The 26,574-nt window shown below is 62.6% G+C and overlaps 8 protein-coding genes across 8 annotated transcripts; 6 read left to right on the forward strand and 2 right to left on the reverse strand.

Moving 5' to 3' along the window:
* Nucleotides 1-253: 253 nt before the first annotated feature.
* JCM10292_006873 (RNA-binding protein) lies at nucleotides 254-3,169 on the reverse strand (the record flags this gene model as incomplete). The annotated part of the gene is made up of 12 exons (XM_076647671.1): nucleotides 254-431; nucleotides 491-654; nucleotides 748-1,049; nucleotides 1,112-1,265; nucleotides 1,336-1,518; nucleotides 1,582-1,675; nucleotides 1,748-1,808; nucleotides 2,300-2,710; nucleotides 2,865-2,888; nucleotides 2,978-3,003; nucleotides 3,101-3,107; nucleotides 3,166-3,169. 12 exons carry the CDS (start codon nucleotides 3,167-3,169, stop codon nucleotides 254-256), a joined length of 1,608 nt encoding a protein of 535 aa, XP_076506841.1.
* Nucleotides 3,170-3,592: 423 nt separating this feature from the next.
* Nucleotides 3,593-5,130, forward strand: RAM2 (bifunctional protein farnesyltransferase/protein geranylgeranyltransferase; the record flags this gene model as incomplete). Its single annotated transcript, XM_076647672.1, has 7 exons — nucleotides 3,593-3,710; nucleotides 3,770-3,884; nucleotides 3,949-4,053; nucleotides 4,120-4,464; nucleotides 4,528-4,590; nucleotides 4,696-4,924; nucleotides 5,041-5,130. The coding sequence occupies 7 exons, from the start codon at nucleotides 3,593-3,595 to the stop codon at nucleotides 5,128-5,130; spliced, it is 1,065 nt and encodes a 354-aa protein (XP_076506842.1).
* A 373-nt stretch (nucleotides 5,131-5,503) lies between these two features.
* Nucleotides 5,504-6,913, forward strand: JCM10292_006875 (D-mandelate dehydrogenase-like dehydrogenase; the record flags this gene model as incomplete). Its single annotated transcript, XM_076647673.1, has 7 exons — nucleotides 5,504-5,602; nucleotides 5,667-5,768; nucleotides 5,823-5,907; nucleotides 5,968-6,011; nucleotides 6,078-6,230; nucleotides 6,292-6,710; nucleotides 6,796-6,913. 7 exons carry the CDS (start codon nucleotides 5,504-5,506, stop codon nucleotides 6,911-6,913), a joined length of 1,020 nt encoding a protein of 339 aa, XP_076506843.1.
* Nucleotides 6,914-7,985: 1,072 nt separating this feature from the next.
* On the forward strand, nucleotides 7,986-10,898 carry GFA1 (glutamine--fructose-6-phosphate transaminase (isomerizing) GFA1; the record flags this gene model as incomplete). Its single annotated transcript, XM_076647674.1, has 9 exons — nucleotides 7,986-8,039; nucleotides 8,097-8,314; nucleotides 8,373-8,398; nucleotides 8,459-8,691; nucleotides 8,753-9,959; nucleotides 10,360-10,392; nucleotides 10,447-10,580; nucleotides 10,635-10,823; nucleotides 10,884-10,898. The coding sequence occupies 9 exons, from the start codon at nucleotides 7,986-7,988 to the stop codon at nucleotides 10,896-10,898; spliced, it is 2,109 nt and encodes a 702-aa protein (XP_076506844.1).
* Nucleotides 10,899-11,729: 831 nt separating this feature from the next.
* Nucleotides 11,730-13,232, reverse strand: JCM10292_006877 (uncharacterized protein; the record flags this gene model as incomplete). Its single annotated transcript, XM_076647675.1, has 6 exons — nucleotides 11,730-11,784; nucleotides 11,846-12,033; nucleotides 12,107-12,325; nucleotides 12,402-12,439; nucleotides 12,697-12,922; nucleotides 13,212-13,232. The coding sequence occupies 6 exons, from the start codon at nucleotides 13,230-13,232 to the stop codon at nucleotides 11,730-11,732; spliced, it is 747 nt and encodes a 248-aa protein (XP_076506845.1).
* Nucleotides 13,233-14,213: 981 nt separating this feature from the next.
* Nucleotides 14,214-15,209, forward strand: JCM10292_006878 (uncharacterized protein; the record flags this gene model as incomplete). The annotated part of the gene is made up of 4 exons (XM_076647676.1): nucleotides 14,214-14,279; nucleotides 14,596-14,607; nucleotides 14,666-14,774; nucleotides 15,076-15,209. The coding sequence occupies 4 exons, from the start codon at nucleotides 14,214-14,216 to the stop codon at nucleotides 15,207-15,209; spliced, it is 321 nt and encodes a 106-aa protein (XP_076506846.1).
* Nucleotides 15,210-16,094: 885 nt separating this feature from the next.
* Nucleotides 16,095-24,577, forward strand: JCM10292_006879 (phosphatidylinositol kinase family protein; the record flags this gene model as incomplete). Its single annotated transcript, XM_076647677.1, has 23 exons — nucleotides 16,095-16,168; nucleotides 16,331-16,376; nucleotides 16,436-16,565; nucleotides 16,623-16,742; nucleotides 16,804-16,884; nucleotides 16,947-17,080; nucleotides 17,135-17,329; nucleotides 17,388-17,886; nucleotides 17,948-18,364; nucleotides 18,426-19,987; nucleotides 20,047-20,147; nucleotides 20,200-20,485; nucleotides 20,551-21,873; nucleotides 21,932-22,118; nucleotides 22,178-22,341; nucleotides 22,405-22,761; nucleotides 22,824-22,961; nucleotides 23,020-23,263; nucleotides 23,319-23,566; nucleotides 23,627-23,923; nucleotides 23,986-24,274; nucleotides 24,328-24,514; nucleotides 24,574-24,577. The coding sequence occupies 23 exons, from the start codon at nucleotides 16,095-16,097 to the stop codon at nucleotides 24,575-24,577; spliced, it is 7,083 nt and encodes a 2,360-aa protein (XP_076506847.1).
* A 394-nt stretch (nucleotides 24,578-24,971) lies between these two features.
* On the forward strand, nucleotides 24,972-26,545 carry JCM10292_006880 (uncharacterized protein; the record flags this gene model as incomplete). Its single annotated transcript, XM_076647678.1, has 3 exons — nucleotides 24,972-25,144; nucleotides 25,209-25,753; nucleotides 25,812-26,545. 3 exons carry the CDS (start codon nucleotides 24,972-24,974, stop codon nucleotides 26,543-26,545), a joined length of 1,452 nt encoding a protein of 483 aa, XP_076506848.1.
* Nucleotides 26,546-26,574: the final 29 nt, after the last annotated feature.

Below are 26,574 nucleotides of genomic sequence, written 5' to 3' on the forward strand. Positions count from 1 at the left end.
CACTGTGCGTGGCCCTCGTGCCGGACTCGAGACATGGAGGACTGTGCATTGCGAGTGCGGGGAGGAGAGAGTATGAGTCAGGTAAGAGCGAGAAGAGAGCGCTAAGAACGAGGAGAGACAACCTGCGAGGCCCGCTTCTGCCCCATGCAGAGCCTCGCAAACCCGTTTGGAGTACAGCCATGCCATGCACACCGCCCGTTCCTTCGCCTCCACCGCCGAGTATCGACGCCACCGCGCAGGGCTAGGTGCCCGCTCACGCAGCGGCAGGAAGCGGGTCCTCAAGCCCGTTTGGCTCGCCATACGGCACGGGAACGTCGCCGTACTGCGCCGCATCGTCGACCGCTCCGACATCGACTCCGGGAACGGCGGCAGCGAAGGTGTGTGGGCGGGCGTTGAATGCGAGCTGGAGGGGGCGACCACCGTAATTGTATCTGCGAGTGCCATGTGAGTTTGGCGGCACAAGCGATGCAAGGAGAACGTGGAGACGCACCCCTGGAAGCGCTCAATAGCCGTCGTCGCATCCTCGATCGAGCCGAACTCGACCACGCCCGAGCCCTTGCTGCGACCATGCTCGTACAGCATCTCGGCGTTGGTGACGGTGCCCGTCGTCGCGAAGAGCTCGACAAGGTCTTCGTTCGACGTGGAGTAGGGCAGCTGCGAGTGCGACGAGCGGTCAACATGGCGCATATGGCGATGCATGCACGTGAAACCTTGCGCGAGTCTGAGACGAGCGAGCCGTCGACTCACGTTGCGCACGAAGATCTGCAGCGAGGGTGGCACCGCGCCTCCCGGACCCGTTGGCACACCCGCGAACGCGCCCATCGCCGCCGGACCAACGGGGAAGCCGCCCGCAGCGCCGAAGCCGACTGCACCGCCGAATCCGCCGCCGAAGCCAGCACCTCCAAAGCCGCCGCGCCCGCCGAACCCGCCGCCGAACCCGCCGCGACCTGCAAAACCGCCGCGCCCGCCCGCACCTGGGCCGCCCATCGGGAAGCGGTCTTCGCGCACTTCGAGGACCGAGCCCTGGAACTCGAAGCCGTTGTACATCGCTGCGAAGCATGGAGCTCGCGTCAGCGTGCAGTTTTCAGACAGGAAACAAGATCCGACACACCGATGGCGTTCTGCGCGTCCTGCGGCGTCTCGTAGACGACCGTGCCGGTACCCGAGTGCGTGCCGTCGGGTGCAATCTTGACGTCGGCGCGGATGATCGCGCCCGCAGCGCGGAAAAGGTCCTTGAGGTCTTGCCACCCGACCGTGTACGGGAGCTGCGGCGGAACAAGGGAGATGAAGAGTCAGCGTTCGTCTCGATCCGCGAGACTGGGGGACAGAACGCACGCCCTGGATGTAAAGATGCCTGCCCATCCCACCGACTGGTCCGCCAAAGCCGCCCATGAAGCCACCGCGCCCGCCGAACCCGCCGCCGAAACCGCCGCGGCCGGACATCATCGCGCCCGGGCCCATGTACCCCGCACGACCGGCGATGGCCTGCGAGCCGTAGCGCGCCTCCTCTTCGCGGTCCTGTGCGTCGCAAGAGCGGATCAGAACGGTCTCGTGGAATTCGACGAGCGTATGAAAGCGCACTTCGCGAATGAAGAGCGGGCGCCCGAGTAGCTGCTGGTCGTTCAGGTCGCGGATGGCAGCCTGCGCCTCATCGGCGGTGCTGTACTCGACGACACTGCGCAGAATTTGACCAGGCTCAGTCAGCGGATCGCCCTCGTGCGGAAGGAAGGACGCTGTCAGAACGCACCCGCAGCCCTTTGACATGCCGTTCGGCAGAAGCATGATCTCGGCGAAGACAACGTTGCCAGCTGAGGGTGACCAAGCGAGTATGGCGGGTCGCGGAGTCGCGGAATCGCGGAGTCGCGGAAGAGGGTTGGCGGCGGAAGGCGAGTCGGAGCGAAGTGGGAGGAACCGCCAACCGCGCCAGGTCCAACGAGAAGAAGAGAGCAACCGAACCATCCATCAATAACCCATTCTCGCTGATCAACCGTGGACCTGCTTCTCTACCCGACTCTTGACCTATTCCTCCTACCGCCTCGACAGTCGGGGACGCCATGCGCGAGGAAGGGGCCGAGGCGCCGTGCGGTAGCGAGCGCATCTGGGGAGCGAGTGCGCCGACCGGCAGCGAGTGGAGTAGACGATGACGGTGGCGTCGAGGGGCGTCCCCGGGCAGCTCACAGCGGTGGCGCTAGCCCTCACACTCCTACACCTTCGGTGCTTGTGCCAGAGCATGACCCCTCTTCGACCTCCAGCCGATTTCCAGCAATCCCAGTCCCCAGAGAAACGCAACCCGACCCACCCGCGCGCATAAAGTCCTTGAGGTCGTTCCACTTGACGCCGAAAGCCAAGTTGCCGACGTAGACCCTGCACTCCTTCCGGCTGCGCTTGGCCGCCTCCTGCGCGGCAAACTCGCGCGACATGGCCTTGCGCGCCGGGTCAAAGGGCCCGCGCGCTCCACCGCGAGCAGCGCCAGACGGTGCGTCGCGGCGGTCGCGGTCGTCGCGACGGTCGCGGTCGTCGCGGCGATCGCGGTCGTCGCGGCGATCGCCGTCGGTGTCCATGTAGCGGACGGGGCTGCGGGAGCGGCGGGGAGAGGGAGAGCGCGGGCGGCGCGGCGAGGGAGAGCGGCGGCGTTCACGAGGAGAGCGGGAGCGGGAGCGGGAACGGCGGCGCTCGCGGGGCTGCGAGCGGGTGCACGCGTGTGAGTGGTCTGTTCGAAAAGGCGGTGGAATGCGCCTGGTTCCGTCATCGGCGAGATCTTGACCGGAAGCGTCCTCCCTCGACGGCGATCCGGTCATGCACGCCGCGGTCCTCACAACGCCGGCCGAGCCCCTTGAGCAGCCCGTCTGCCCCATTACGCGCACAGGGACTCACAGCATCGTCGTAATCTGCTCGGACGCAATCAGCGTGTCAGTCTACGCTTCTCCTGAGTGCACAGGGCGTCTCGTGCAAACCACCAGGAAAGGGCGAAGCGCACCGCGGTCCCGGTCCTCCCGTGCGTAGCTGCAGGAAGAACCAGGGAGCACCGAGGTCAGTATCTCGGGCAGTGCGCGGATCTGGGCGCAGCACGCGGCGGAGAGGAGAGGGAGTGGGAGCGCACTCGTCGGCTGCACGATGAGGGTGAAGGTCAGTGGCGGCTGCACACAGTCTAGTGAGTGCACGCACCCATCCTGTACGCGGTCTCGTTCGAGCAGAGCTGGTCGAGCGCGAGCGAGAGACTTCGCGACGAGCGGAGAGCAACGCGCAAAAAGGGGGACGCCGACGCTTCCCTTGTCTCTGCCAGAGGCTGGAAGTGTGCCAGGTCTGTGTCTATCAGGCTCAACGTGCACTTCGGACCCCACGGCAGTACTTCCGAGGCCGGAAGCGGCCGCCGTCGCCCCCTTTGTCGCGCCTGCTTTCCTTTGTGCTGCTCCTCGCGCGTCTCATCTCCGCTCGGAAGCTTGCAGGGCCAGACAAGACTCGCTTGCTGCTCTCTTTCTCTCCGCTCAGGCCTCGTCGAGCTCGCCGCGCTGCTGTCCGCCGTCAACAGCCCCCACCTGCATCGCCTCGTTCCTCCGTCAAACCGCCCAAGCACCCGCACAACCCGCGCAAGATGGCCACCGAGGAGACGTACGTGCCTTGGGTGCAGAAGGAGGGCTACGAGGACCTCGTCCCCGTCCCGCAGAACGACGCGCCCAACTGCCTCGTCCCCATCGCCTACGACACCATGTGTCCGTCTCGCGTCCCCTCTTGCTCGCCGAAGACCCGCTGCTGACAATCACAAGCGCAGACCGAGACTGCATGGACACCTTCCGCGCCCTCGTCGCAAAGGGGGAGAAGTCGGAGCGCACGCTAGAGGTCACGCAGTGGATCATCCGCCTCAATCCCGGTCACTACTCGGTCTGGTGCGTCGTCGGACATACGACACGGCGCGGAAGAGCGCGCCCGCTGACGCTCAGCTTCTTGCAGGAAGTACCGCGCCGACACGCTGCTTGAGATGAAGTCGAGCATGACAGAGGAGCTCGACCTCCTCGACCAGCTCGTGCAGTACCACCTCAAATCGTACCAGGTCTGGTGCGACATTGAGCCTTCGCACTTCGGAGCGCCAGAGCACTGATGCTGGCCCGGTCTCATTCGCAGGCAGCACCGCCGCACCATCATCCTCGCATTGAACGACCCTTCACGCGAGCTCGACTTTACCGCAAAAGCGCTCGCAATTGACGAGAAGAACTACCACACGTGGGCGTACCGCCAGTGGGTCCTCTGCCACTTCTGGTCGACGGCGCGCTCCCTCTCGCCCGAAGACGCCGCCGCGCTTTCGCCCGAACGGAGGGACGAGGTCGACCAAGTGTGGCGCGGAGAGCTCGAGTACGTCGACAAGCTGCTCGAGAGCGATATCCGCAACAACTCGGCGTGGAACCACCGGTTCTTCGTTTCGTTCGAGAGCGGGATGGGCGGCGACGATGCGGGCGAGCGCGAGATTCGGTGCGTCCCGGCAGGATCTTTCGTCCAAACCGCCGAAGTTCAAGAACGCGTATGGTCCTGCAGGTACGCGAAGGAGAAGCTCGCCATCTCCCCAAACAACCCGTCTGCCTGGAACTACCTTCGAGGGTGAGCCTGATTTCTCGCCTGTCTGTCCAGCGAGTGTCCCAGAATGGACACAATACGACTGCACCAGTCTGACCGGATGAATCTCACGCGTACTCGCACTCGCAGCGTTCTCACTCGCCTCTCCATCCCGCTCTCGAGCGCCTCTCCCTTCGCCACCCCTCTTGCCCTCAACACGCCCGCATCGATGCCGCCTTCCGAGCCCGCCGTCTCGCCTGCAGCAGAACTCCCCGCATACCTCGCGATCGAATTCTTGGCGGATGCGCGGGCAGAGGAGGCGAGGGCGCAAGAGCGCGCGAAGGACGAGAGGGAAAAGGCTGCGAAGGAGTCTGCCGAGGTGCGTTGCTTGCCGGCACCGCACTTGCGCGTGCGGCTGTCGTCGTTCTTACGACATATGTGCGCTTCACCTGTCTGGACAAGCAACTCTGACGCCCGCCTTTTCGGTTTTTGCAGCTCTTCCGCTCGCTCATCGAGTACGACCCGATCCGGCGCAACTACTGGAACTGGCAGGCGCAGCAGGCAGAGTTGGTCGCAGCGGCATAGACGTGCGGGTCTCATGGTGTACCAGCGAGTGTAGCGATACCCTGTAACCTCTCCTCGTCGTCCCCTCTTTCCGGTCCCTTCAGCCCTTCGTTCCTGTCGGCCTCGCTCCCTAGCAATTCGCGCTTTCAAGAGCGAAAGCGGCGTGCTTCCCATTGCTGCCTCCACCGCCAGTGCGCGCCCTCCACCATCCGTGCGCTACGCTATCAGAGTTGATGCGGGCCCCCTCGCCCCGGCGGACAGAGCGGATCGAGGCGGCAAAGCGTCTCGCTTGACCCAACGCGCCTCTGCTTTGCTCGCGATGCTTGCCTCTGCGCTTCCTCGTCGTGCTGCTGCGCTGCGCTTCGTCTCGCGCCCGCTGCTTAGAAGCTTCAGCATGTCGCCCTCGGTGCTCAGGGACCGCGTCCTCCTCCTCGACGAGATCTCGCTCGCGCAGCCCCTGCTGGCAGACCTCGCGAGCAAGTGGGAGATTGTGGTGCGTCCCTCTGCAACGCTCGAGCAATCCTCTCTGCCGCGGGCTGACGCTGTCACGACGGCAGCGACTCGACAGCAAGTCGAGGGACGAGTTCGTTGCCGACTGCAAGACCAAGTACGACGGCGTCCGTGCCATCTACCGACACTTCAAGGGACCCTCGACCAAGGTGCGCAGCGCGGTCTCGCACGCTTGCTAGCCGCTCATCGTCGTGGGTCCGCAGGTTACGGGACTCTTCGACCCCGAACTCGTCGCCGCCCTGCCCCAATCGCTCGAGTTCATTGCGCACAACGGTGCGGGATACGACCGTAAGTGGGACTTCCTGATTCGAGATGCGGAAGGAGCTTGACGAGGCTTCGCGCTCCCAGAGATCAACGTCGCGGCATGCACCGAGCGTCGCATTCAGGTTTCCGTACGCTCCTTGAACCTTTGTACCGCTCCTTGCTTCTGACCGAACTCACACGCGATTCTTGGGCAGAACGTCCCTGTAGCGGTCGACGGCGCGACAGCCGATACCGCGCTCTTTCTCCTGCTCGGCGCGCTGCGGCAGTTCAACACAGCCCAGGCGAACCTGCGAGCTGGCAAGTTCAACGCGGGGTTGCAGATGTCGCACGATCCGGAGGGCAAGGTGGTGCGTCGCTTGTTCCCGGTGGACCGCCTCTCTTCCACATGCTCACGAGTCGCTTCTCCAGCTCGGGATTGTCGGCATGGGCGGTATCGGACGTGCTTTCGCCCGCCGTGCCCGCGCACTGGGCATGACGGTGCAGTACCACAACCGCTCGCGCCTGTCGCCCGACCTCGAAGACGGCGCGACGTACCTATCGTCGCTCGACGAGCTCCTCTCGTCGTCCGACGTCGTCTCGCTTAATCTCCCGCTCAACGCAAAGACCAAGCACACGATGTCGACGGAGCAGTTCAAGCGGATGAAGAAGGACGCGGTCCTGATCAACACGGCGCGCGGCGGAGTCGTCGACGAGGCCGCGCTCGTCGCTGCGCTCGACCAGGGCGAGATTGCAGGATGCGGGTTGGACGTGTACGAGGAGGAGCCGAAGATTCACGAGGGGTTGCTGCGGCTCGAGGGGACCAAGGCGTTCTTGCTGCCACATGTCGGGTGTGTCTTTCGCCCCGCATCCGCTCTTCTCGACCCTCGCATCCGCACGTCCTTTGAGCTGCACTGACTCTTGCACTTTCTACAGGACCCTGACGGTCGAGACGCAGCGCGAGATGGAGCAGGTGTGCCTGCGGCAGATCGACCACGGTCTGACGACGGGCAAGCTGGCCTTCTGGGTCCCCGAACAGAAGGACGCATTCTAGGTGAGGACACGAGCAATAGATTGGCTCGCTTGACAACAAGCGGTGTGGACGAGAGCAGAAGAGGCGGTGCAGAACAACAGGAGGAAGAAGAGCTTTCTTCGGTACGCTGGCTGTAACTGGAGCAATGCAGGGAGACCTGTCTGAGTGTTTCTAAGATCGGGTTCATCTGCTTCCACGGTCGGCAGGACGAGTGCGACGCGGTGCGTGCGGGAAGGGAGGCGAGCGGGAAGTTGTACGACGAGCGCACGCCCTTCTCTCTCGCATCCTTCCAAGCCAGCGTGCTTCTGATCCTGCGAGTCAGATTGCAAGCACACCGGCCGCATACCCGCGCATCCCCAGCACGAGCCCCGCGCTTGCCCACTCGACCGTCCTCCCGTCCTCTTCGTCGTCCGTCGATCCGGCCGTCGCTCCCCTCTCTCGCCTCGTACACGCCTGTCTAGGCGCTCCCCTCCACCCGACTCTCGTAAGTCTCTGCCACGCTCGCGTTGCGTCCAGCAAAAGCGTCGTATTGCGCCCCTTCGCCTCGCTCCTTCATCCAACCGACCCCGGCAACTCCGTCATCCTCCCCTCGCAACCAGAACGAGATCTGCTTGGACGATGCGACCGTCTGCGTGGATATCGTGCTCTACAGCCGGGAGCGAAACTGGCTGGACCGGCAGATGCAAGGCGCGAGCTTCAGACGTGGGCACCGAGATGCACCTCGCTCGTGTCGCCGCGCGCACCTCGGCGTCTGCGCTTTTCCAGCAGACGCGCCACGGCTCTGGCAGCAGCACACGGGGCGGGGCGAGCTGCCACACGCGACCATGCTGTATTCTCAGCGCGCGGAGCATCCGCGGACACGGCGCGGACGGTGCACACGAGGTGCTTGTTCTTCGGAGCGCCCGACCTGGTTGTGTTGGGCAGCCGCCGCCACAAGATGGCCACGGCGCAATTACAGAGCCGATTTCACAAGAGCTGCATGCTGACCCGTTGCTTCGACCCTTGCCTTGACCTCCTGCAGCTATCCTCTACCTGAGCTACCATGTATGTTGGGCGACTCTTCCTGCCCTTGGATACCCAGAGCTAACGCGAAATGTACTTGTGCAGGTGCGGCATCTTTGCCTATGCGTCGTTCCTCTGCGAGCGTGTAAGCTCGCCCTCACTCGCGACCTCGACCTGCACAACCTGACAGATGCGTCCGCAGGACCGCCGGTTCGTCCTCGAGACCCTCATCAACGGTCTCCAGCGCATGGAGTACCGTGGCTACGACTCGGCCGGCCTCGAAATCGAGGGCGACGACCCCGACCACCCCATGATCTTCAAGGAGGTCGGCAAGGTCGCCATGCTCAAGGAGAAGTGCATGGCGGCGCCGATCGACTTTGACAAGAGCTACGTCAGCCAGACTAGCATTGCGCACACTCGGTTCGTCTCGTTGTCCTGTCATCTGTCAAGAACGCTGACACGGTATCCCGCACTGCAGCTGGGCGACCCACGGTGTTCCTTCGAGTGCGTCTTGTGCTCGCCTCTTGTACACGCACAGCAGCTGACTCCGTTACACCCTCTAAGCCACCAACTGCCACCCGCACATGAGCGACCCGCTCAAGGAGTTTACCGTCGTGCATAACGGCATCATCACCAACTACAAGGAGCTCCGCCTCGTCCTCGAGAAGCGCGGCTACAAGTTCCAGACTGATACCGACACCGAGGTCGCGGCCGTCCTCGCCAAGTACCTCTACGACTCGCAGAAGGGCAAGCAGATCCCCTTTACCGCCCTCATCAAGAGCGTCATTATGGAGCTCGTGCGTTCCGTGCTCCCCCCTCACGATCTGCTGCAGTGACTGACGTGGCGACGACATGCAGGAGGGAGCGTTCGCCTTTGTCTTCAAGTCGGTCCACTACCCCGACGAGGTCGTCGTCGCCCGCCGCGGTTCGCCCGTCCTCATCGGTGTCAAGACGGAGAAGAAGCTCAAGGTCGACTTTGTCGACGTCGAGTTTGCCGGCTCGGCCGACGCCGACAAGGCGCTCGAGGAGGGCGCGGCGCCCGGCGCGGCCAACGGCCTCCTCGGCGTCCCGTCGCCCGCCAACCCGCACGGCGGCAAGCTCGTGCGCAGCCAGTCGCGCGCGTTCCTCTCGGAGGACGGCATGCCCCAGCCGATCGAGTTCTTCATCGCGTCGGACGCGTCGGCGATCGTCGAGCACACGAAGCGCGTCCTGTACCTCGAGGACGACGACATTGCGCACATAGCCGAGGGCGAGTTCCACATCCACCGCCTGCGCAAGAACGACGGCACCGTGTCGACGATCCGCGCCATCGAGACGCTCGAAATCGAACTCGCCGCCATCATGAAGGGTCAGTTTGATCACTTCATGCAGAAGGAGATCTACGAACAGCCCGAGTCGGTCGTCAACACGATGCGCGGCCGCGTCAACTTCGACACGCACACGATCACGCTCGGCGGCCTCAAGGCGTACCTCCACGTGATCCGCCGCGCGCGCCGCCTCGTCTTTGTCGCGTGCGGGACGTCGTACCACTCGTGCCTCGCGACGCGCTCGATCTTTGAGGAGCTCACCGAGATCCCCGTCTCGGTCGAGCTCGCGTCCGACTTTCTCGACCGCAAGACGCCCATCTTCCGCGACGACGTGTGCGTCTTTGTCTCGCAGTCGGGCGAGACGGCCGACACGATCCTCGCGATGCGCTACTGCCTCGAGCGCGGCGCGCTCAACGTCGGCGTCGTCAACGTCGTCGGCTCGACCATCTCGCGCGAGTCGCACTGCGGCATCCACGTCAACGCCGGCCCCGAGATTGGCGTCGCGTCGACCAAGGCCTACACGTCGCAGTACATTGCCCTCGTCATGATGGCGATCCAGCTCAGCGAGGACCGCATGTCGATGGCGCCGCGCCGCACGGCCCTCATCGACGGCCTCCACGAACTCCCCGGCCAGATCCGCCAGATCCTCCAGCACGACCAGGACTTCCAGGCCCTCGCCCCGATGCTCGCCAAGCAGACGTCGCTCCTCATCATGGGCAGGGGGTACCAATTCGCGACGTGTCTCGAGGCGGCGCTAAGTGAGTCCGCCCCGACTAAGTACGATAAGCGAGTGAGGAGGGGCACGTGCGGAAGAAAAGTGGGGTGGAGATGGGTGACGAGGATGTGAACGACCGGTGCTGCTGACATGCGCACAGCACAAGCCGATACAAGCGCCCACGGCCGGAGGAGGCAGAACAGGTGAATGCGGCAGAACAGGTGAATGCCCCGTCGCCGGGGTCAGGGTCGCTTCTCTCCCGAAAAACGATGACTGACCTTTCACGCCCTCGCAGACTGCATCTACGCTACACAGCAGGCTGTCCACATTTCCGTCGAGATCGTGTCGCTGACCACCCTCGCTGCGTCACCCCTCCTCGTCAACCCCTCCTCGCCCCCTCTTTCTCGCTCATCCTCGCCCCACGTCGCCCTCTCGCCACGCAGAGATCAAGGAGCTGGCGTACCTGCACAGCGAGGGTGAGTCCCCCAACGCTCAGCGACGGCCACCAGGTGCTGACTCTTTCCGTGCAGGCATCCTCGCCGGCGAGCTCAAGCATGGCCCGCTGGCTCTCATCGACGAATCAATGCCCGTACTCTTCATGATGACACAGGACTCAATCTATGCCAAGACGCGGTCGGCACTCGAGCAGGTCATGGCCCGCCGCGTATGTCCCCCGTTAACACCTCAACCGCACCTGCGCTAACAGTCGCACACACAGGGCGCGCCCATCATCATTGCCAACGAGGGCGACACGAGCGTCGACGGGTACCCGTCCGTGATCCGCGTGCCGGCGACCGTCGACGCGCTCCAGGGTGTCCTCAACATCATCCCGCTCCAGCTCCTGTCCTACCACGTGGCCATCGCGCGCGGCTGCAACGTCGACATGCCGCGCAACCTCGCCAAGTCGGTGCGCTCCCTTTCGCGCCGTCTCTGCTGGCGTCAAGCTGACTTTGCGCGCCCTCAACAGGTCACCGTCGAGTAGCATGGCCTCTTCTCGTTCCTCCCGTATCTCTGTGCCTTTTTCGCTTTTCGTCCGCAATACACAGACACTGTTCACATTGCCCTGGTATTTCTGCAGTAAGTGGCAAAGTCGCGCATTGTTGCACTTGACACAGAGGCTGGCAACAAAGAGAGATGCGTCCCGGACAAAGCGTCCCGGTAAGACCTTTACCTGTCCTGCTCCTCGCACCAGTTGTTGCACCTGTCCTTGATATACGCTTTGTGACCGCCTTCAGGCTCTTTCCAAGCTTTGCGCCGATTGCCGCCGATGTCAGCCGGAGACGGCGGTACCCGTAGACCCGCTCGTCCTCGGCGCCCGTCCAGCGCTTCAGTACAACACCCCGCTCCAACGTCAGGATATTGTACCTTGCTTTAACTGACTCTGGCCAGCAACCAAGGGGGATGTTGGTGATGGCCTTGAAAGTTGAGTTGTTTTCAACTTGTTATCACACATCGAGAGGATCGTGTTGTCCTCATATTGGGTGTAATCCTTAGCCAAGCGGCACTCCTTGAGGCATGCAGCCCAGGAGCAACAGCGGGTGGCGCAGGAGCGGCAGCGTGAGAGAGAGAGGCGCCGGAGGAGGAGACAGTGGGAGCAGATGATGAGGCAGCGGCGGATGAAGAAGCGGCAGGCAACATGCCAGTGGTAGTCAAAGGTGCAGCGGGAGCAGGGACAGCCTTGCACTTGGTGGTGCATGCAGGCTTCTTGCCCTTGTTCCGCTGCGTAAGACGGCGGCGCGGCTGAATCGTCGGCGCCTCCTTGGCAAAGCGCGGCTTGCAGAGTGCGTCGCGCTCCGCAGCCTTGTTGCCTTCCTTACTGCCGCTGCCACCACCACTGCCGTTGCCGCTGCCAGCGGCCGCCTTGCGCTCTGCCTTGACAGCAGCACGACAATCAAGCGGAGCTTGCCAACCGTGCGCGCAGCCGCGTACCCCTGGTGCAGGATGTTGCGCACCGGGTACGAGAGCTCCAGGCCGTCAATGTCAACGTCGCTGGGCACACTGTCAATTGCTGCCTCAATTGGCAAGCCCCAGACATTGCCGTACTGAGCCGTGCAGCAGCCCCCACTGCGGCTGTGCAAGTGACGAGCTGCGGCGTGGAGCGCCTCAGGCTCCATGACCTGCAGCCTGAGGTGCAGAAGGGGCGTCAGTGATACTCGAGAGGTGCAAGTGGAAGAGCGGAAGAGGACGCACATTGGCATGCGCGAGCTGCTCATCAAGGCGCTTGGCTGTGCCGATGATTGAGATAAAGACAGAGACCTGGCTGGCATGCTGAGGGCAGGTGGCCTCAAAGCGGCGGATCTCCTGGAGGACAAGCTGATTCAAGCTCTTTGGCTTGACGGCGTTGCTAATGAAGTGAGCCAGCAGGCTGTAGTACGGGGTGCCCTTGGCAGGGAGGTGGTCGAACCTGTGCTGTACCCAAGGTAGGCGTCCTTGCAGCGCCACTTGCCTGCGAGTGTTTGCGCCTCAAGCTCACTGATCCACTCACTCTGGTCCACTTGAGGCGGCGGTTGCGCGCGACCTGCGCTGCTTGCAGACAGGACACAAACAATTTGAACACGTTGCTTGCATTGCGTTGCACGTGCCTGCCCAAATCATGTAGGTCAAGTACAAGAACAACGTGCTGCCGTCGGCAAGGCGGTGATTGAGCGATGGCGGCGGCGGGCGCGTCTCAAGGTTGGGCGCAGAAAGCAAGTCGGCATTGAGCACTCTGGCAAGCAGAAGGTACAGTGCAGCTTTATTGCGCGTCCGCAAGCAGAGGGACAAGCTTGGTGCCCCGAGACGCTCGTTCTTGCTGACAGCGCGCTGCACAAGGTTGAGCGCCTTCTTGTGCTCAGGCAGGGCAACCTGCTCAAGCTGCGCAACCCACTTGTGCTGGGCAACCTCGCCGAGCGGCAGCAAGACCTCAAGGCCGTTCAGCTTGACAATGCTGCACGACCCAACGTTGGGCACCGTGACGGTGCGCTTGACAGGGGACCATGCCGTCCTTGTAGGCGGCGCCAAGCTGATCTGTGAGCAGTTCTGGCACTTTGGAGCTGGAGAACGCGGGAGTGCTGATGCAGACGCTGGTCGCTTGGCGCAAAGAAGTGCCACAGGTGGAGGACAAGGCAGCGCTGAGGCAGCAGGCTGCGCATCAGCGAGCTTGCGCCGCGGTGGAGGCGGGCATGGCAGGCAAGTCCCGCTTGCATTCGAAGCGAGGGAACGGGAGAATGGTGCATTGCGCCAAGGTGCGGAAGGAAGAGGAGCTGGTCCTTGTGCAACAGCTTGGTTGGAAAGGTGCAAGCCGAGCGGGTTCTACGGCCGCGGCCGCGACGGGCATGGCGGACGCTCTGCAGTGAAGCCTGCGGTCCGATAGTGGTGCGCAGCACCCTTGCCGCCTGTTGATCCTGCACAACATTGTCACGCTGCTCAAAGCTCTTGCTGTGCACAAGGCTCCCTCTGTCGCCCTCGACCGTGGTCTAGCCTGCCCGGTCATCAACCCCTCGCACCGTCCCAAGTCTGCCTGCGCGGCCCTCAGCTCCTTGCGTACGCGCATCAGCTGCTTCTAGCAAGATTTGTACGCCTGAACTGCTGCCGACGGTCAATTCCAGGCGCAAAGGTCCGAGGAGTGACGGGTGCGCAGTGGGCAAGTTGGAGGCCCTGAGCGAGAGCGCAGGCGGTGTTGGGGACAAGTGAAAAGAGGGTCTGGATTGTTTGCGGGTTGGCTGCGGCTGGAGCGCAAGGAGACGCAAGGCGAAGCGGGAAGAAGTGGGTGAGGCGGTGCAAGGTTGCACGGAAGGGGTCAAGCGGGTTGCTGCTGCGGCGCAAGCAGGCAGGGCAGGCGTGCTCTGCCAGCATTGTGCGCCGCGGGCAGGCCTTGCAGGTGCCCAAGGAGCAACAGGCGGAGCAAGAGCAAGGCTCAGTGGTGGTGAGGGCGCCAGGAGGAAGGGTTGACGAGGGTTGCGAGGGCGGCCTTGGGGTTGGAGCCTGCCCAGCTGGCAGGCAAGGCAATCCTTGCGCACTCTTGCTAACGCAGAGCAAGCGCAACGCAGCCTGGAGAAGCAGGCTCGAGCGGGAGAGCGCGCAATCGCGCGAGCTTCCGCGCGTCTCGTCTTCGGCACAGGGATTGCTGCGCTTCGTCCTTCATCTTCTTGAGGTTGCACAGGTACGCACATCCTGCCTTCCATCTACCGCTCAAGACCGCCTGACTGAACCCACGCGCGCGCGCAGCTGCTCTTTGCTTCCTCGTCGCTTGAACAGCTCGCTGGTCCCCCCCTCGCTTCTTCCCGCTAACAACCCACCTGAGCAACTCACTCAAACCATGCCCACCATTCCCAAATACGTCAACTCGCTCGAGGACCTCCCTGACAATAACTCGCTTGCAGAGGTGCGCTTGCGCCTGCGTTGCCCTTTGAGTCTGGCGCTGACAATGTTTCCTTTGTTGCTTTTCTTGGCAGGCCTCTGTCCAAGACGCTCTCAAAGACACGTGGGCACTTGCGTGGGGCCGCTTTGCCCACTGGCCAAGCAAAGCATGTGTCTGCAAAATTGCTCTTCCACTCCTTGTGAGGCGGCACCCTGCAGTAGGGCATGCCCTGACCTTGTGTACACAAGCTTGTAGCTGGGTCCTCTACCCAGACAAGGCATTTCCCCGCCACACCCACCCGCTGCTCCACCTGACCGACCGACTCGACTTCGACTTGCAGTGGTTCCCCAGCGTGCGTCTCCTCTCTCTCTCTTGCTCTCTTGTTTGCTCACCTCATCTTGTGGCAACAGATGATTGGCCCGCCAACTCTTGCGCTGCTGCAGGGCAAGGTCGCCCACATGCTCGAGCGCCTCGAGCACTCCTACTCCGAGCTGTCCTCTGCCGCAGCCGCAAGCGCAAGTGCGTTGTCCTTACAGCTGCAGTCCAGACGCACCTTGTCAACGCACCAGGGCATTGTATGGACGGGCACGGCGGTGCCAAGCCCGTACACAGTGCAGCCTGGTGAGTATAACGTCCGCTTTCAGTACTTTGAAGTGGGTTTGAACAAGCACGTCTTGTCTTCTTTTGGTAAGGCTGTTGTCAAGCAGGGCCTGGGCAAATTTGTTCACGACATGTGGGTTGCCCCGCTTCATCCTTCATGTGCAAAAAGACGGGTCTGCTGACCGCAGCTTTGGCAGCCCTTTTGTGTTCATCCGCCCAGAATACCCGTACACGGACGACCAAGAAATTAAGAAGTACAACCTCAACTTCTCGTTTGCGTCACAGACTTGCTTCATCACCTTCATGTCCTCACCGGAGCGCATCAAGCTTCTTCAACTTGTGAAGCCCACCTGATTGCAGGCGCATTTGTCCACCACTTGAGCAGGTGTGGCTGACATGGACTCTTGCTGACACAGCACAGCACATCCGTTGACGCTGCCACTGCTCTTGCCTACCTGCCCACAGTCAAATCTGCCTGCCCACAGTCAAATCTGCCTGCAAGATACCTTTGGAAGAGCACAATTTGCAGCTGACCCAAGAATGTTGTTGGCTGAGTGTGTCATGGTTGCACATAGAGCTGATATTGCCTCCTGAAAGCAAGCCTGTTGAGGGTGGCGCGGCTAGGCCAAACTGGCAGCAGATCATGATGCAGATGAGGGAGGTGTGGAAGCAGTGGCAGAAGGAGGTGCAGGTCTCTGGCCCTGGCGCAACAGATCACTGCAGAAGCTTTGTTTGGACTGAGGAGGTGCCCATCCGACCAGCGCCTTGCTGCAAACCATTGCAACCACTGGGTGAGTCGGTGATAGCCGTAGGCGGCGTAGGCCTGGCAAGGATTGGAAAACCATGAAGCGCAAGGGATCAAAGCACTCATATGTAGAGCGTAAGCGTGTAAAAGTCCGCCGACCCACCGTCAACCATGCAAGTACGACAGTACGGCAAGACAATCAAAGTAAGGCCGACGGAATCAAGCAGAGTCGAGCGTCCGGTAGCGTTGGACCGCGACAGCAGTAGGTCGGCCCCCTCAGGCAGGTCCGGAAGCAGGTCTACAGCTATCCTGCTCAGCGTCCGGCGAACAGGGAGGTGACAGTCGGCAGCAAACCCGGGAACAGGATCTCGGGTCGCCCCACTTGCGCACCGCTCGCTTCTCCCGAAAGCGTTTGCCTGAGTTCTACAGCCATCTGATCGCACCACCAAGAACATCCAAGGGACCTAGACGGCATCCGAGCAGCAAGTCGCAGTATGGCGGTGGGCATCGCCGGCGCGGCTGCCATCGAGCGGCCGCTCGACGCCATCCTGTACGACATGCGCAGCAAGTGAGTGCATCATACATCCCTTTGGAGCGGTTGGCGTACTCGACGCAGCCCGCGAGGCCGTTAGTACCGTCGCCGCCTGCTGATCGCTGATGAGGATGGGGAAGGCGACAACGCGGCAACGACTGCAGCAGGCCGAGTGCTGACAAGCTGTGGTGCTCACAGACTCGAAGACGTTCGTCTGCGTGCCGCCAACGAACTCTCGAACTATGTGCGAAGCCTCGCTCTCCCCCCGCACCGCAGCCGGCTCACTGGCTGCATGCCTTGCAGGTCCTTGCCAGCTCGCGCACGCTGTCCGCCGAAGCCTTCAACAAGGTCTACAGCGAGATTCACGCCCGTTGCTTCGCCCTGGTCAATTCAAGCGACCTTCAGGACAAGCTCGCGGGCATCACCGCCATCGGTATGCGGGCTTGTCCCCTGTTCTGCGTTGAACAGTATCTCACGAGCGGATTCACAGACAAGCTTGTCGATGTCCTCGGCAACGATATGTCCCGAGCAATCCGCCTTGCCGCATCGGTCCAGCGCGCCTTTCCTTGCCCCGACCCGCTGGTCATGACTATGGCGGCGAAGGTCTTTGGTGGGCTATCTCGCAAATAGGCAGATTCGATACATGCGTGCTGATGCGATGTCACCGGCAGCACGACTTGCGGCACAAGGAGGGTCGCAGATGGGAGAGCACGTCGACATCCAGGTCAAGAGCTGCATTGAGTGGCTGCAAGGTTCGTCCTACTCACGCGACCACCACCTTAGTCCGGTATGCTCAGCCCTTGCGTACACCCAGGCGAGCGCATCGAGGCACGCCGGTACGCCGCGGTCCTGGTCCTCCGCGAGTTGACCCGCTCCGCCCCGGGACTCGTATACGAGAATGTGCCCGACCTGCTCGACAACCTGTGGACCGCCTTGCGAGACCCCAAGGTGTGTTGGAACCGAGTGACGACTTATGAATGGCGCTGATCTCGCATTTCCCAGGTCGCCATCCGCGAGGCAGCCGCCGGAGCGCTCGCAGGTTGCCTCCTCATCGTCACACAACGCGACTCGCAGTACCGCCACGACATGTTTGCCATGGTCTACGAGCAGGCGCAGCGCGGCTTCAAGCTCAACACGCCCGAGGCGATTCACGGATCGTTACTCGGTTGCAAGGAGCTGTTCCTCGAGGGCAAGATGGTGCGCGCCCGAGACTCCGTCACCTGAGCTCCCCGCGTTACTGACATGCCGTCTGTAGTTCATGGCCGACCGTTACACCGAGGTATGCGACCAGATCTTGTCTTTCAAGGACCACCGCGACCCGCTCGTGCGCCGCGCCGTCGTCGAGCTCATCCCGACACTCGCCTCGTACAACCACGCCGACTTCACCACGCAGTATCTGCACAAGACGATGGTGTACCTTCTGGGGCAGCTCAAGAACAATCGCGATCGGACGACCTCGTTCCATGCGATCGGGCATGTCGCGATGCAGGTCAAGTCTGCCATGGCGCCGTACCTCGACCCAATCCTCGCGAGCATCAAGGAGGGCTTGATGCAGCGCGGCAAGAAGGGCGCCCCCTCGGAAGAGTCGATCTTCCAGTGCATCGGCATGCTCGCCCAGTCGGTCGGGCAGGCGCTCACCAAGCACATGCACGAGCTCCTCGACCTCATGTTCGCCTACGGCCTCAGCCCGGCCCTCGAGCATGCCCTGACGCAGCTCGGCAAAGACATCCCTCCACTGCTTCCCGAGATCCAGGGTGCGTTCGAGTTCGCTCCGCGCTGAACTCCGACAGCTTGTTGACCTGTGTGCACCCGCAGAGCGCGTCCTGAATCTCGTCTCCATCATCCTGGCGGGGGAGCCCTTCGTGCAGGCCGGTGCGCCACGGCGATACCAACGTCGCGATCGGCGAGTACATCTTCCCGAGGAGCGTGACGAGACGCAGATCATCCTCGCGCTTGAGGTTCTCGGCACGTTCAACTTCAAGGGCGTGTTCCAGATCCAGCGCGGCGCGGGACCTGTCGAAGTCGAAGAGGAGCACTCGCTCGGCGAGTTTATCCGCGACCACGTCGTGCGCTATGTCGAAGACGACAACCCCGAGATTCGGAGCTCGGCCGCGCTCTCGTGCTGCTCGGTGCTCGCCAATGACCCGGTTGTGTCGCACACGAGCAACAACGCGATCCGCCTCGTCAACGAGGTCCTCGAAAAGCTGCTTACCCTCGCCATCGCTGACCCTGGTAAGCCTTTTCAGGTCGCCGCGTACCGCCTCGGCCTGTAACTGAAGGAGTACGCGCGCAGACCCGACAATCCGCCAGCTCACCATCTCGCACCTCGACCCAAAGTTCGACCGCCATCTCGCACAGGCGGAGTGCGTACGATCCCTCTTCATCGCCCTCAACGACGAGGTCTACGCCATCCGAGAGGTCGCCATCAAGATCATCGGACGACTGGCCGGCATCAATCCGGCCTACGTGATGCCTTCGCTGCGCAAGACCCTCATCCAGTTGCTCACCGAGCTCGAGTACTCGACGTCGGCGCGGAGCAAGGAGGAGGCGTCGACCTTGCTCGGCCTGCTCGTGGGCGCTTCTCAGCGACTGACGCGGCCGTACGTCGTACCGATGCTCAACGTACTCTTGCCCAAGTCGCGTGACAACGCGCCGGCTGTCGCGACGAGCATCATGTCGACGCTCGGCGAGCTATCGAGAGTCGGCGGCGAGGACCTCCTTGTCCAGCTCGGGCCGCTCATGGCGCTCATCCTCGACACTCTGCACGATCAGGCGTCGACGCCGAAGCGCGAGGCAGCGCTACGCACCCTCGGTCAGCTGAGCTCGTACGCGGGCTATGTCATCGACCCGTACCTCGACCACCCGAGTCTGCTCGGCCTCCTTATTGGCCTGCTCAAGACAGAGCCCGGCCAGCACACGCGCCGCGAGATCATCCGCGTCATGGGCACGCTCGGCGCGCTCGACCCGTACCGGCACACGGTCGTCGAGGGCATCTCGAACGACGCCTATGTCGAGGCCTTCAACCCGACCGACCCGACACACCCGAGCAACATCGGGCCGCAGCACGACGAGTACTACCCGACGATTGCATTCAGCGCCCTTCTCGTCGTCTTTAACGACCCCTCCCTTTCCGAGCATCACACGGCAGTAGTCGACGCCATCATGTACATCTTCCGCTCGCTGCGCCTCAAGGTCGTCACGTTCCTGCCGCAGGTCCTCCCGGCGTTCCTCAACGTCATGCGGAGCTGCCCCGTCGGCCTGCAGGAGTACTACTTCCAGAACCTCGGGCAGCTCGTCTCGATGGTCAAGCAGCACGTCCGCAACCATCTCGCGCCGATCATGTCGACCATCCGCGACTTCTGGACGACGACAAGCAACCCGGGCCTGCAGGTCATCATCGTCGACGTGATCCAGTCGATCGCGCTCGCCCTCGACGCCGAGTTCAAGGCGTACCTCCCGAACCTCCTCCCGCTCATGCTCCAGGCCTTCGACCAGAACCTCGGCCTCAAGGAGGTGCGGCGGCAGAACACACTCATCAGGGTCCTGCACGCGTTCGGCATCTTCGGCTCGAGCCTCGAGGAGTACCTCCACCTCGTCATTCCCGCCATCGTCCGCACATTTGAGCAGCCCGACGTGCCCATCATACTGCGCAAGCAGGCGATGCAGACCATCACGCAGCTTTCGCGCAAACTCAACTTTGCCGACCACGCCTCGGGCATCATCCATCCCATCGCGCGCGTCTTGTCGTCGCCTACGTCGCCGGTCGAGCTGCGCCAGCCCGCCATGGACGCGCTGTGCGCCTTGTTGCTGCAGATGGGGACCGACTACGTCCTCTTCGTCGGCATGATCAACAAGGTTCGTATCAGTTGTCTTTTGCGCCCCCGATCGCGACTGATCCTGTCGCCTCTGTTCAGGCCCTCGTCCGCAACCGAATTGTCCACTCGCAGTACGACATGCTCGTCTCGAAGCTACTCAAGGGCGAGCCGCTGCCGCAAGACCTCTCGTTCGGCGACCCGTGAGTCACCCGCGGCTACTGCTGAATAAATGCTCATCCTCGCCGCCTGCAGCATCATCATGCCGAGCAACGAAGCGACCGTTGCAGCCGATGCAGGCGTCGGAAAGCTTCCGGTCAACCAGGTCATGCTCAAGGCGGCATGGGAACCGATTGACCGCGCCAAGCCGGACGACTGGCGCGAGTGGCTCAAGCGTCTCAGCGTCCAGCTCCTCAAGTCATCGCCATCCCACACGTTGCGTGCGTGCGCCAACCTGGCCGAGGTGTATCCGCCATTAGCTCGCGACCTCTTCAATGCTGCGTTCGTGTCGTGCTGGACCGAGTTGTACGACCAGTATCAGGTTCGCCTGCCCCCCTTGTCGCTCATAAAACCAGTGCTGTGACTAAGCCGGACTGCATGCCGCAGGAGGAGCTCGTCCGCGCCATGTCCACCGCGCTCGCCTCGCCGACGCTCCCGCCCGAGATCACGCAGACGCTGCTCAACCTCGCCGAGTTCATGGAGCACGACGACAAGGTTCTGCCCATTCCGATTTCGACGCTCGGCGGCTACGCGCTTAAGTGTCGCGCATACGCCAAGGCGCTCCACTACAAGGAGCTCGAAGTCCTCTCGGACCCGTCGGTACAGACGATCGAGGAGCTCATCCGCATCAACAACTCGCTCCAGCAACCGGACGTCTCGATCGGCATCCTCACGCATGCGCACCAGGTGCACAACCTCGAGCTCAAGGAGGAGTGGTACATCGAGCTCGAGCGCTGGGAGGACGCGCTCGCGGCGTTCGAGCGCAAGGCGCAGGAGCAGCCCGACTCGTTCGACGTCACGCTCGGCCGTATGCGGTGCTTGCACGCCCTCGGCGAGTGGGAGTCGCTTGCTCAGCTCGCGCAGCAGCACTGGCAACGTGCGTCGCACGACATGCGTCGCAAGATCGCACCGCTCGCGGCAGCCGCCTCATGGGGCCTCGCGCAGTGGGAGTCGATGGATCACTACATCTCGGTTCTCAAGCACGACTCGGCCGACCGCGCTTGGTTCCGTTCGATCCTGTCGATCCACCGCGGGCAGTTCCACAAGGCGCAGAGCCACATCAACAAGGCGCGCGACCTGCTCGACACCGAGCTCACGACTCTCGTTGGCGAAAGCTACAATCGCGCATACGACGCGGTCGTGCGTATCCAGATGCTGTCTGAGCTCGAGGAAATCATCTCGTACAAGGAGGCAACCGCACTCGGCAACAACGAGCGCCGCGGTGTCATCCAGAAGACATGGATGAAGCGCCTCAAGGGCTGCAAGCGCGACGTCGACGTTTGGCAGCGCATCCTCAAAGTCCGCGCTCTCGTCGTCACGCCGCGCGAGAACATCGAGATGTGGGTCAAGTTTGCCAACCTTTGCCGCAAGTCGGGTCGCCTCGGACTCGCCGAGAAGACGCTGTACTCGCTCCTCGGCGACGAGCACGCCTCGATGGGCGGCGGTCCCGCCATGTCCGGCCCCCCGCAGGTCATCTACGCCCACCTCAAGTACCAGTGGGCCACTGGCGCGCGAGAGGAGACGCTTGCGTTCCTGCGCGACTTTACCGCCAAGCTGTCTGCCGACCTGGGCATCCACCCGGACGGCGAGCAGACGGCTAATGCCGAGGTCGTCAACTCGGGCCGCAAGGCCGAATACACGCGCCTGCTTGCCCGCTGCCACTACAAGCTTGGCGAATGGCAGAGCGCGATGCAGGAAGACTGGGGCTCGGTGCGTTTCGTCCCCGCTTCTTCACCTCGACGAGGCGCTGACTCTGCGCGGCTTGCAGGACATCATCCCCGACATCCTGCGGTCGTATCTGCTCGCCACGAGCCTCGACCCGACGTGGTACAAGGCCTGGCACGCGTGGGCGCTCGCCAACTCGGAGGTTGTCTCGCATTTTGCCAAGTCGCAGGGCGAGCAGGACCCGACCAAGCCTCAGGCGTACTCCGTTCATCTCGTTCCCGCCGTCCAAGGTCCGTCGTGGCATGGTCTGCAGTTAGCTGGGCGTTCGTCTGATCCGCACCTCCTGCAGCCTTCTTCCGCTCGATCGCGCTTTCGCCGGACAGCTCGCTACAAGACACGCTCCGTCTTCTCACGCTCTGGTTCAAGTACGGACACGTCGTTGAGGTATCGAATGCCATCATGGAGGGCTTCCGAACCGTCTCGGTCGACACCTGGCTGAACGTCGTACCTCAGGTGCGTGTCTCGCCGTGCCCCACGATTCACGTCAGCTGTGCTGCGACTGACATGTCTGTTCAGCTCATCGCCCGCATCCACGCGCCGGACCCCAGCGTCCGCAAGCTCATTCAGCACGTCCTTGCCGATGTCGGCCGGGCGCACCCGCAAGCGCTCGTTTACCCGCTCACCGTCGCGTCCAAGTACCCGAGCGAAACGCGCCGCCGTGCCGCACTGTCTATCATGAACAAGATGCGCGATCACAGCGCTACGCTTGTCGAGCAGGCCGTCCTCGTCAGTCAAGAGCTCATCCGTGTCGCCATTCTCTGGCACGAGTTGTGGCACGAGGGGCTTGAGGAGGCGTCGCGCCTGTTCTACGGCGACCACAACGTCGATGCCATGTTTGCGACGCTCGAGCCGCTGCACGACATGCTCGAGAAGGTCCGTCGAGAATTCTCCCCTTCAAATCGACACTCGCACTTCGCTGACATCCTCGGTCGCAGGGTCCTGAGACACTCCGCGAGATCTCATTCGCCCAAACGTTCGGTCGCGACCTCGCCGACGCGCGCGAGTCGTGCCGCCGCTACCGCCAGTACGGCGAGATCAACGATCTCAACCACGCCTGGGACCTGTACTATCAGGTGCGCTTCGCCCTTCTGAACTGATGCGCTGGCAAGGTACTGACACCTTGCCTTTCAGGTCTTCCGCAAGATCAACAAGAACCTTCCGACCCTTACGCTGCTCGAGCTGCAGTACGTCTCGCCGAAGCTCCTCAACGCAAAGGATCTCGAGCTCGCAATCCCGGGCACGTACCAGGCGGGCAAGCGCATCGTGCGCATTGCGAGCTTTGGCGCGAACCTCGAGGTGTTCACGTCGAAGCAGCGCCCGCGCAAACTCCGCGTATACGGGAGCGACGGCGTCGAGTACAACTTCTTGCTCAAGGGTGCGTCGGCTCTTTGCCCCTGCCAGAAGCATTGCTGACACTGTCTAGCGACCAGGCCACGAGGATCTGCGACAAGACGAGCGCGTCATGCAGCTCTTCGGCCTCGTCAACACGCTCCTCCAGAAGGATCCGGAGACGTTCAAGCGGCATCTCACCATCGTCAAATACTCGGTCATCCCGCTCTCGCCAAACTCGGGCCTGCTCGGATGGGTTAACAACACCGACACGCTGCACGTCCTCATCAAAAACTACCGCGACAGCCGTAAGATCCTTCTCAATATCGAGCACCGCCTCATTCTCCAGGTACGTGGCCGTCTCACTCTAACGCTCGTAGCAGCTTATCTGACGCAGTGCTACCCGTAGATGGCGCCGGATTTCGACCACCTCATGCAGATCCAGAAGCTCGAGGTGTTCGAGTACGCGCTCGACAACACCACCGGACAGGACTTCTACCGCGTTCTGTGGCTCAAGAGTCGCAATTCCGAGGCCTGGCTCGACCGTCGCAGCAACTACTGCCGCACGCTCGCCGTCATGTCGATGGTCGGTCACATCCTCGGCCTCGGCGACCGGCACCCGTCCAACCTCCTGATGGAGCGCGTCAGCGGCAAGATCGTCCACGTCGACTTTGGCGACTGCTTCGAGGTGGCCATGCAGCGCGAGGTGCGTCTCGGCGTTGTGCGTGACTGAGCGAAGAGCTGACTCGCTTGGTGCCCTGCGCGCAGAAACACCCCGAGAAGGTGCCCTTCCGCCTCACGCGCATGCTCACCTCGGCGATGGAGGTCTCGGGCATCGAGGGCACTTTCAAGATCACGTGCCAGCACACGATGCGCGTCCTGCGCGAGAACAAGGAGTCGATTATCGCCGTGCTCGAGGCTTTCGTCCACGACCCGCTCATCAACTGGAGGCTAGTCCAGGGCGGCCGACAGGTCGGTCATCAGAATGGTCAGGGAGGGCAGAATGCGCCGGCCGGCGCGCGACGACCGCGAGGTGACGAGACGAACATCCACGATGGTGCGTCTCTCGCGCAGTGCTCTTGTGAGCCCCCGCTGACGCCGCCGCTACAGATGGGGCCGTCGGTCAGATCAACACACGTGCAGTGCAGGTCATCGAGCGTGTGCAGCAGAAGCTCACTGGCCGCGACTTCAAGCCGACCGTCGTCCTCGAGGTCAATGCCCAGGTCGACGCGCTCATTGCACAAGCGACTTCACTGGAGCATCTTAGTCAGATGTTCATTGGCTGGTGCCCGTTCTGGTGCGAACAGCGTTCCTTCTTGGTGTTCCGAGCGCCTGCTGACTTCTCTTCTCTCGCAGGTGATGCACCCGGCCTTCTTTCCGCCTCTTCGATCCATACATCGCCGTTCTTTGCTGTCTGTCAGTCCCGCAGTCTGTATCCATTACCCTCGACGTCCCGGAATACATACCCTCGCAGCGTTGCTGCTGTCTCGAGCCATATGTCCTTTTGAGAAGCAAGAGGAGGCCCGATTGTCAACAAGGTCTCCTTGTCTCGTCCCTCATGATCGGCTCGGCGCTAGATGCACTGTAGGAAAGCCAATGTGTCGCCACGGTCGAGTGTGGAGGTCGATGAGCGCGCACTCTTCAGCTTCATCGCCTCCAGTTCCAGGCAGCTCCCTCCCTTTCCCACATTCTCGCGCGGCTGCTCCGCTTTCCGCGGCCAAACTCCTCACCAGAAGCTTGGAGAGCTATCCGAGATGCTCCACTCACCTCCCCGGAGGCTCCTCGCGGTCCTCCTTGCGGCCCTCTCGCTTCTCACCGTATCGCTGCCGAGCGTGAGCGCATCGCGCGTTGAGGTCTCGCCAGGCGCTCCAGACGCCGAGGGAAGGGAGACCATCAACTTGAGCGTCGACCCTTCCGACGGCTTCTCGTGCGGCGCACTTTCTCGAGAGTCCCCCCACATGAACCTGCTCTGAGCTGACTTCGGCCCACAGACTCGTGATTGCCTCGTACAAGCGCGATGAGAACCTACCACCGTTGCTCGAGCACCTGACGACGTCGCCGCCCTCGTCTTTGCGACACATCCTTATCGTCTGGCAGAACGTCGACCGCGATGTGCCCGACTTCCTCAACGCAACGGTGCTGGAGCAGTACTCGACGTCTGGCATTGCCGTTTCGGTGCGCAAGAGCAAGCGCAACAGCATGAACGAGCGCTTCCGCCCTTCGCTCGACTGGAACGAGGAGATCTACACTCGCGCCGTCATGATCATGGACGACGACGTGGTCCTGCGGCGCGATGTCCTCGAGTGGGGCTACCAGGAGTTCGTCAACGCCAATGAACGCGGTGGTCCAGGGCGTCTCGTCGGCTTCATGGCGCGCGACTTTGAAGAGAAGGACGGCGAGGTCAAGTACGTCGTGCGGCCGACCAAGACCTACTCGATGGTCCTGAGCAACTCGGTTTGGCTCAAGAAAGAGTGGCTCGAAAAGTACTGGGAGGACACGACCGAGATGCGCACGTTGCGCGACTACGTCGACGAGGGTGCGCTTGCCCACCTAGTGACCGCTCACTCGGTCTCGCTCACGCCGCACTCGAGCAGTCTTCAACTGTGACGACATCCTCATCAATTACGTCGTCTCGAATCTAACTGGCTCTGCGCCGCTCCTCCTGCAACCGATGGTCCCCCTCCGCACTATCGGCGGCGACGGCCTGTTCCACCGTGGCTCGGTCGCAGTCGACGATGACGGCAACGACGTGCCAGAGGACGACGCAGCTATTGACGCTGCAGCTGGTATGCCAAAACCGGGCCACTTCAACCAGCGTCAGCAATGCCTCGAGCGCTACTTTGCGCACTTTGCACAGTTCGCCCCGCCGTCGACGACGCCGGGTGCAGCGCCTTCCAAGCACTACCCGCTCGTCAAGACGTCGACATCCGTCTCGCAAGACGTCGAGGACCACTCGCGCTGGCTCTCGCGCGGTGAGCCGTGGGAGGAGGTCAAGGCGCAGTGGGCGGCAGCAGTTTCGACTCCGCCCGCTGCGGCGCCCGAGCCGGAGCCCAAGCCTGAGCAGGAGGACGAGTGGGAGGACCTATTCGAGAGTATGTCGGACGAGGAGCGCGCCGAGCAGGCCGAGTTCGAGGCGATGCTCGACGGCTTGACGGACGAGGAGATTGAGGACCTCCTGTTCGAGATGGACATGGAGGGGTCGGAGGGATCGCTCAACGGCGAGGAGGGCCTGCCGAAGGAGCGGTCGAGCGAGGCAGGGCTGTTCGAGGAGGCGGCGCAGCAGGAGGTGCTGCAGGACGCGTCGAAGACCACGCACGACGAGCTGTAGACGTGCGCAATACACCCGCGGTTCCGCAC

Source organism: Rhodotorula paludigena (genome assembly GCF_050403205.1).
Source record: "Rhodotorula paludigena JCM10292 DNA, Rt_paludigena_JCM10292v1_ctg10, whole genome shotgun sequence".
NCBI classification, from domain to species: domain Eukaryota; kingdom Fungi; phylum Basidiomycota; class Microbotryomycetes; order Sporidiobolales; family Sporidiobolaceae; genus Rhodotorula; species Rhodotorula paludigena.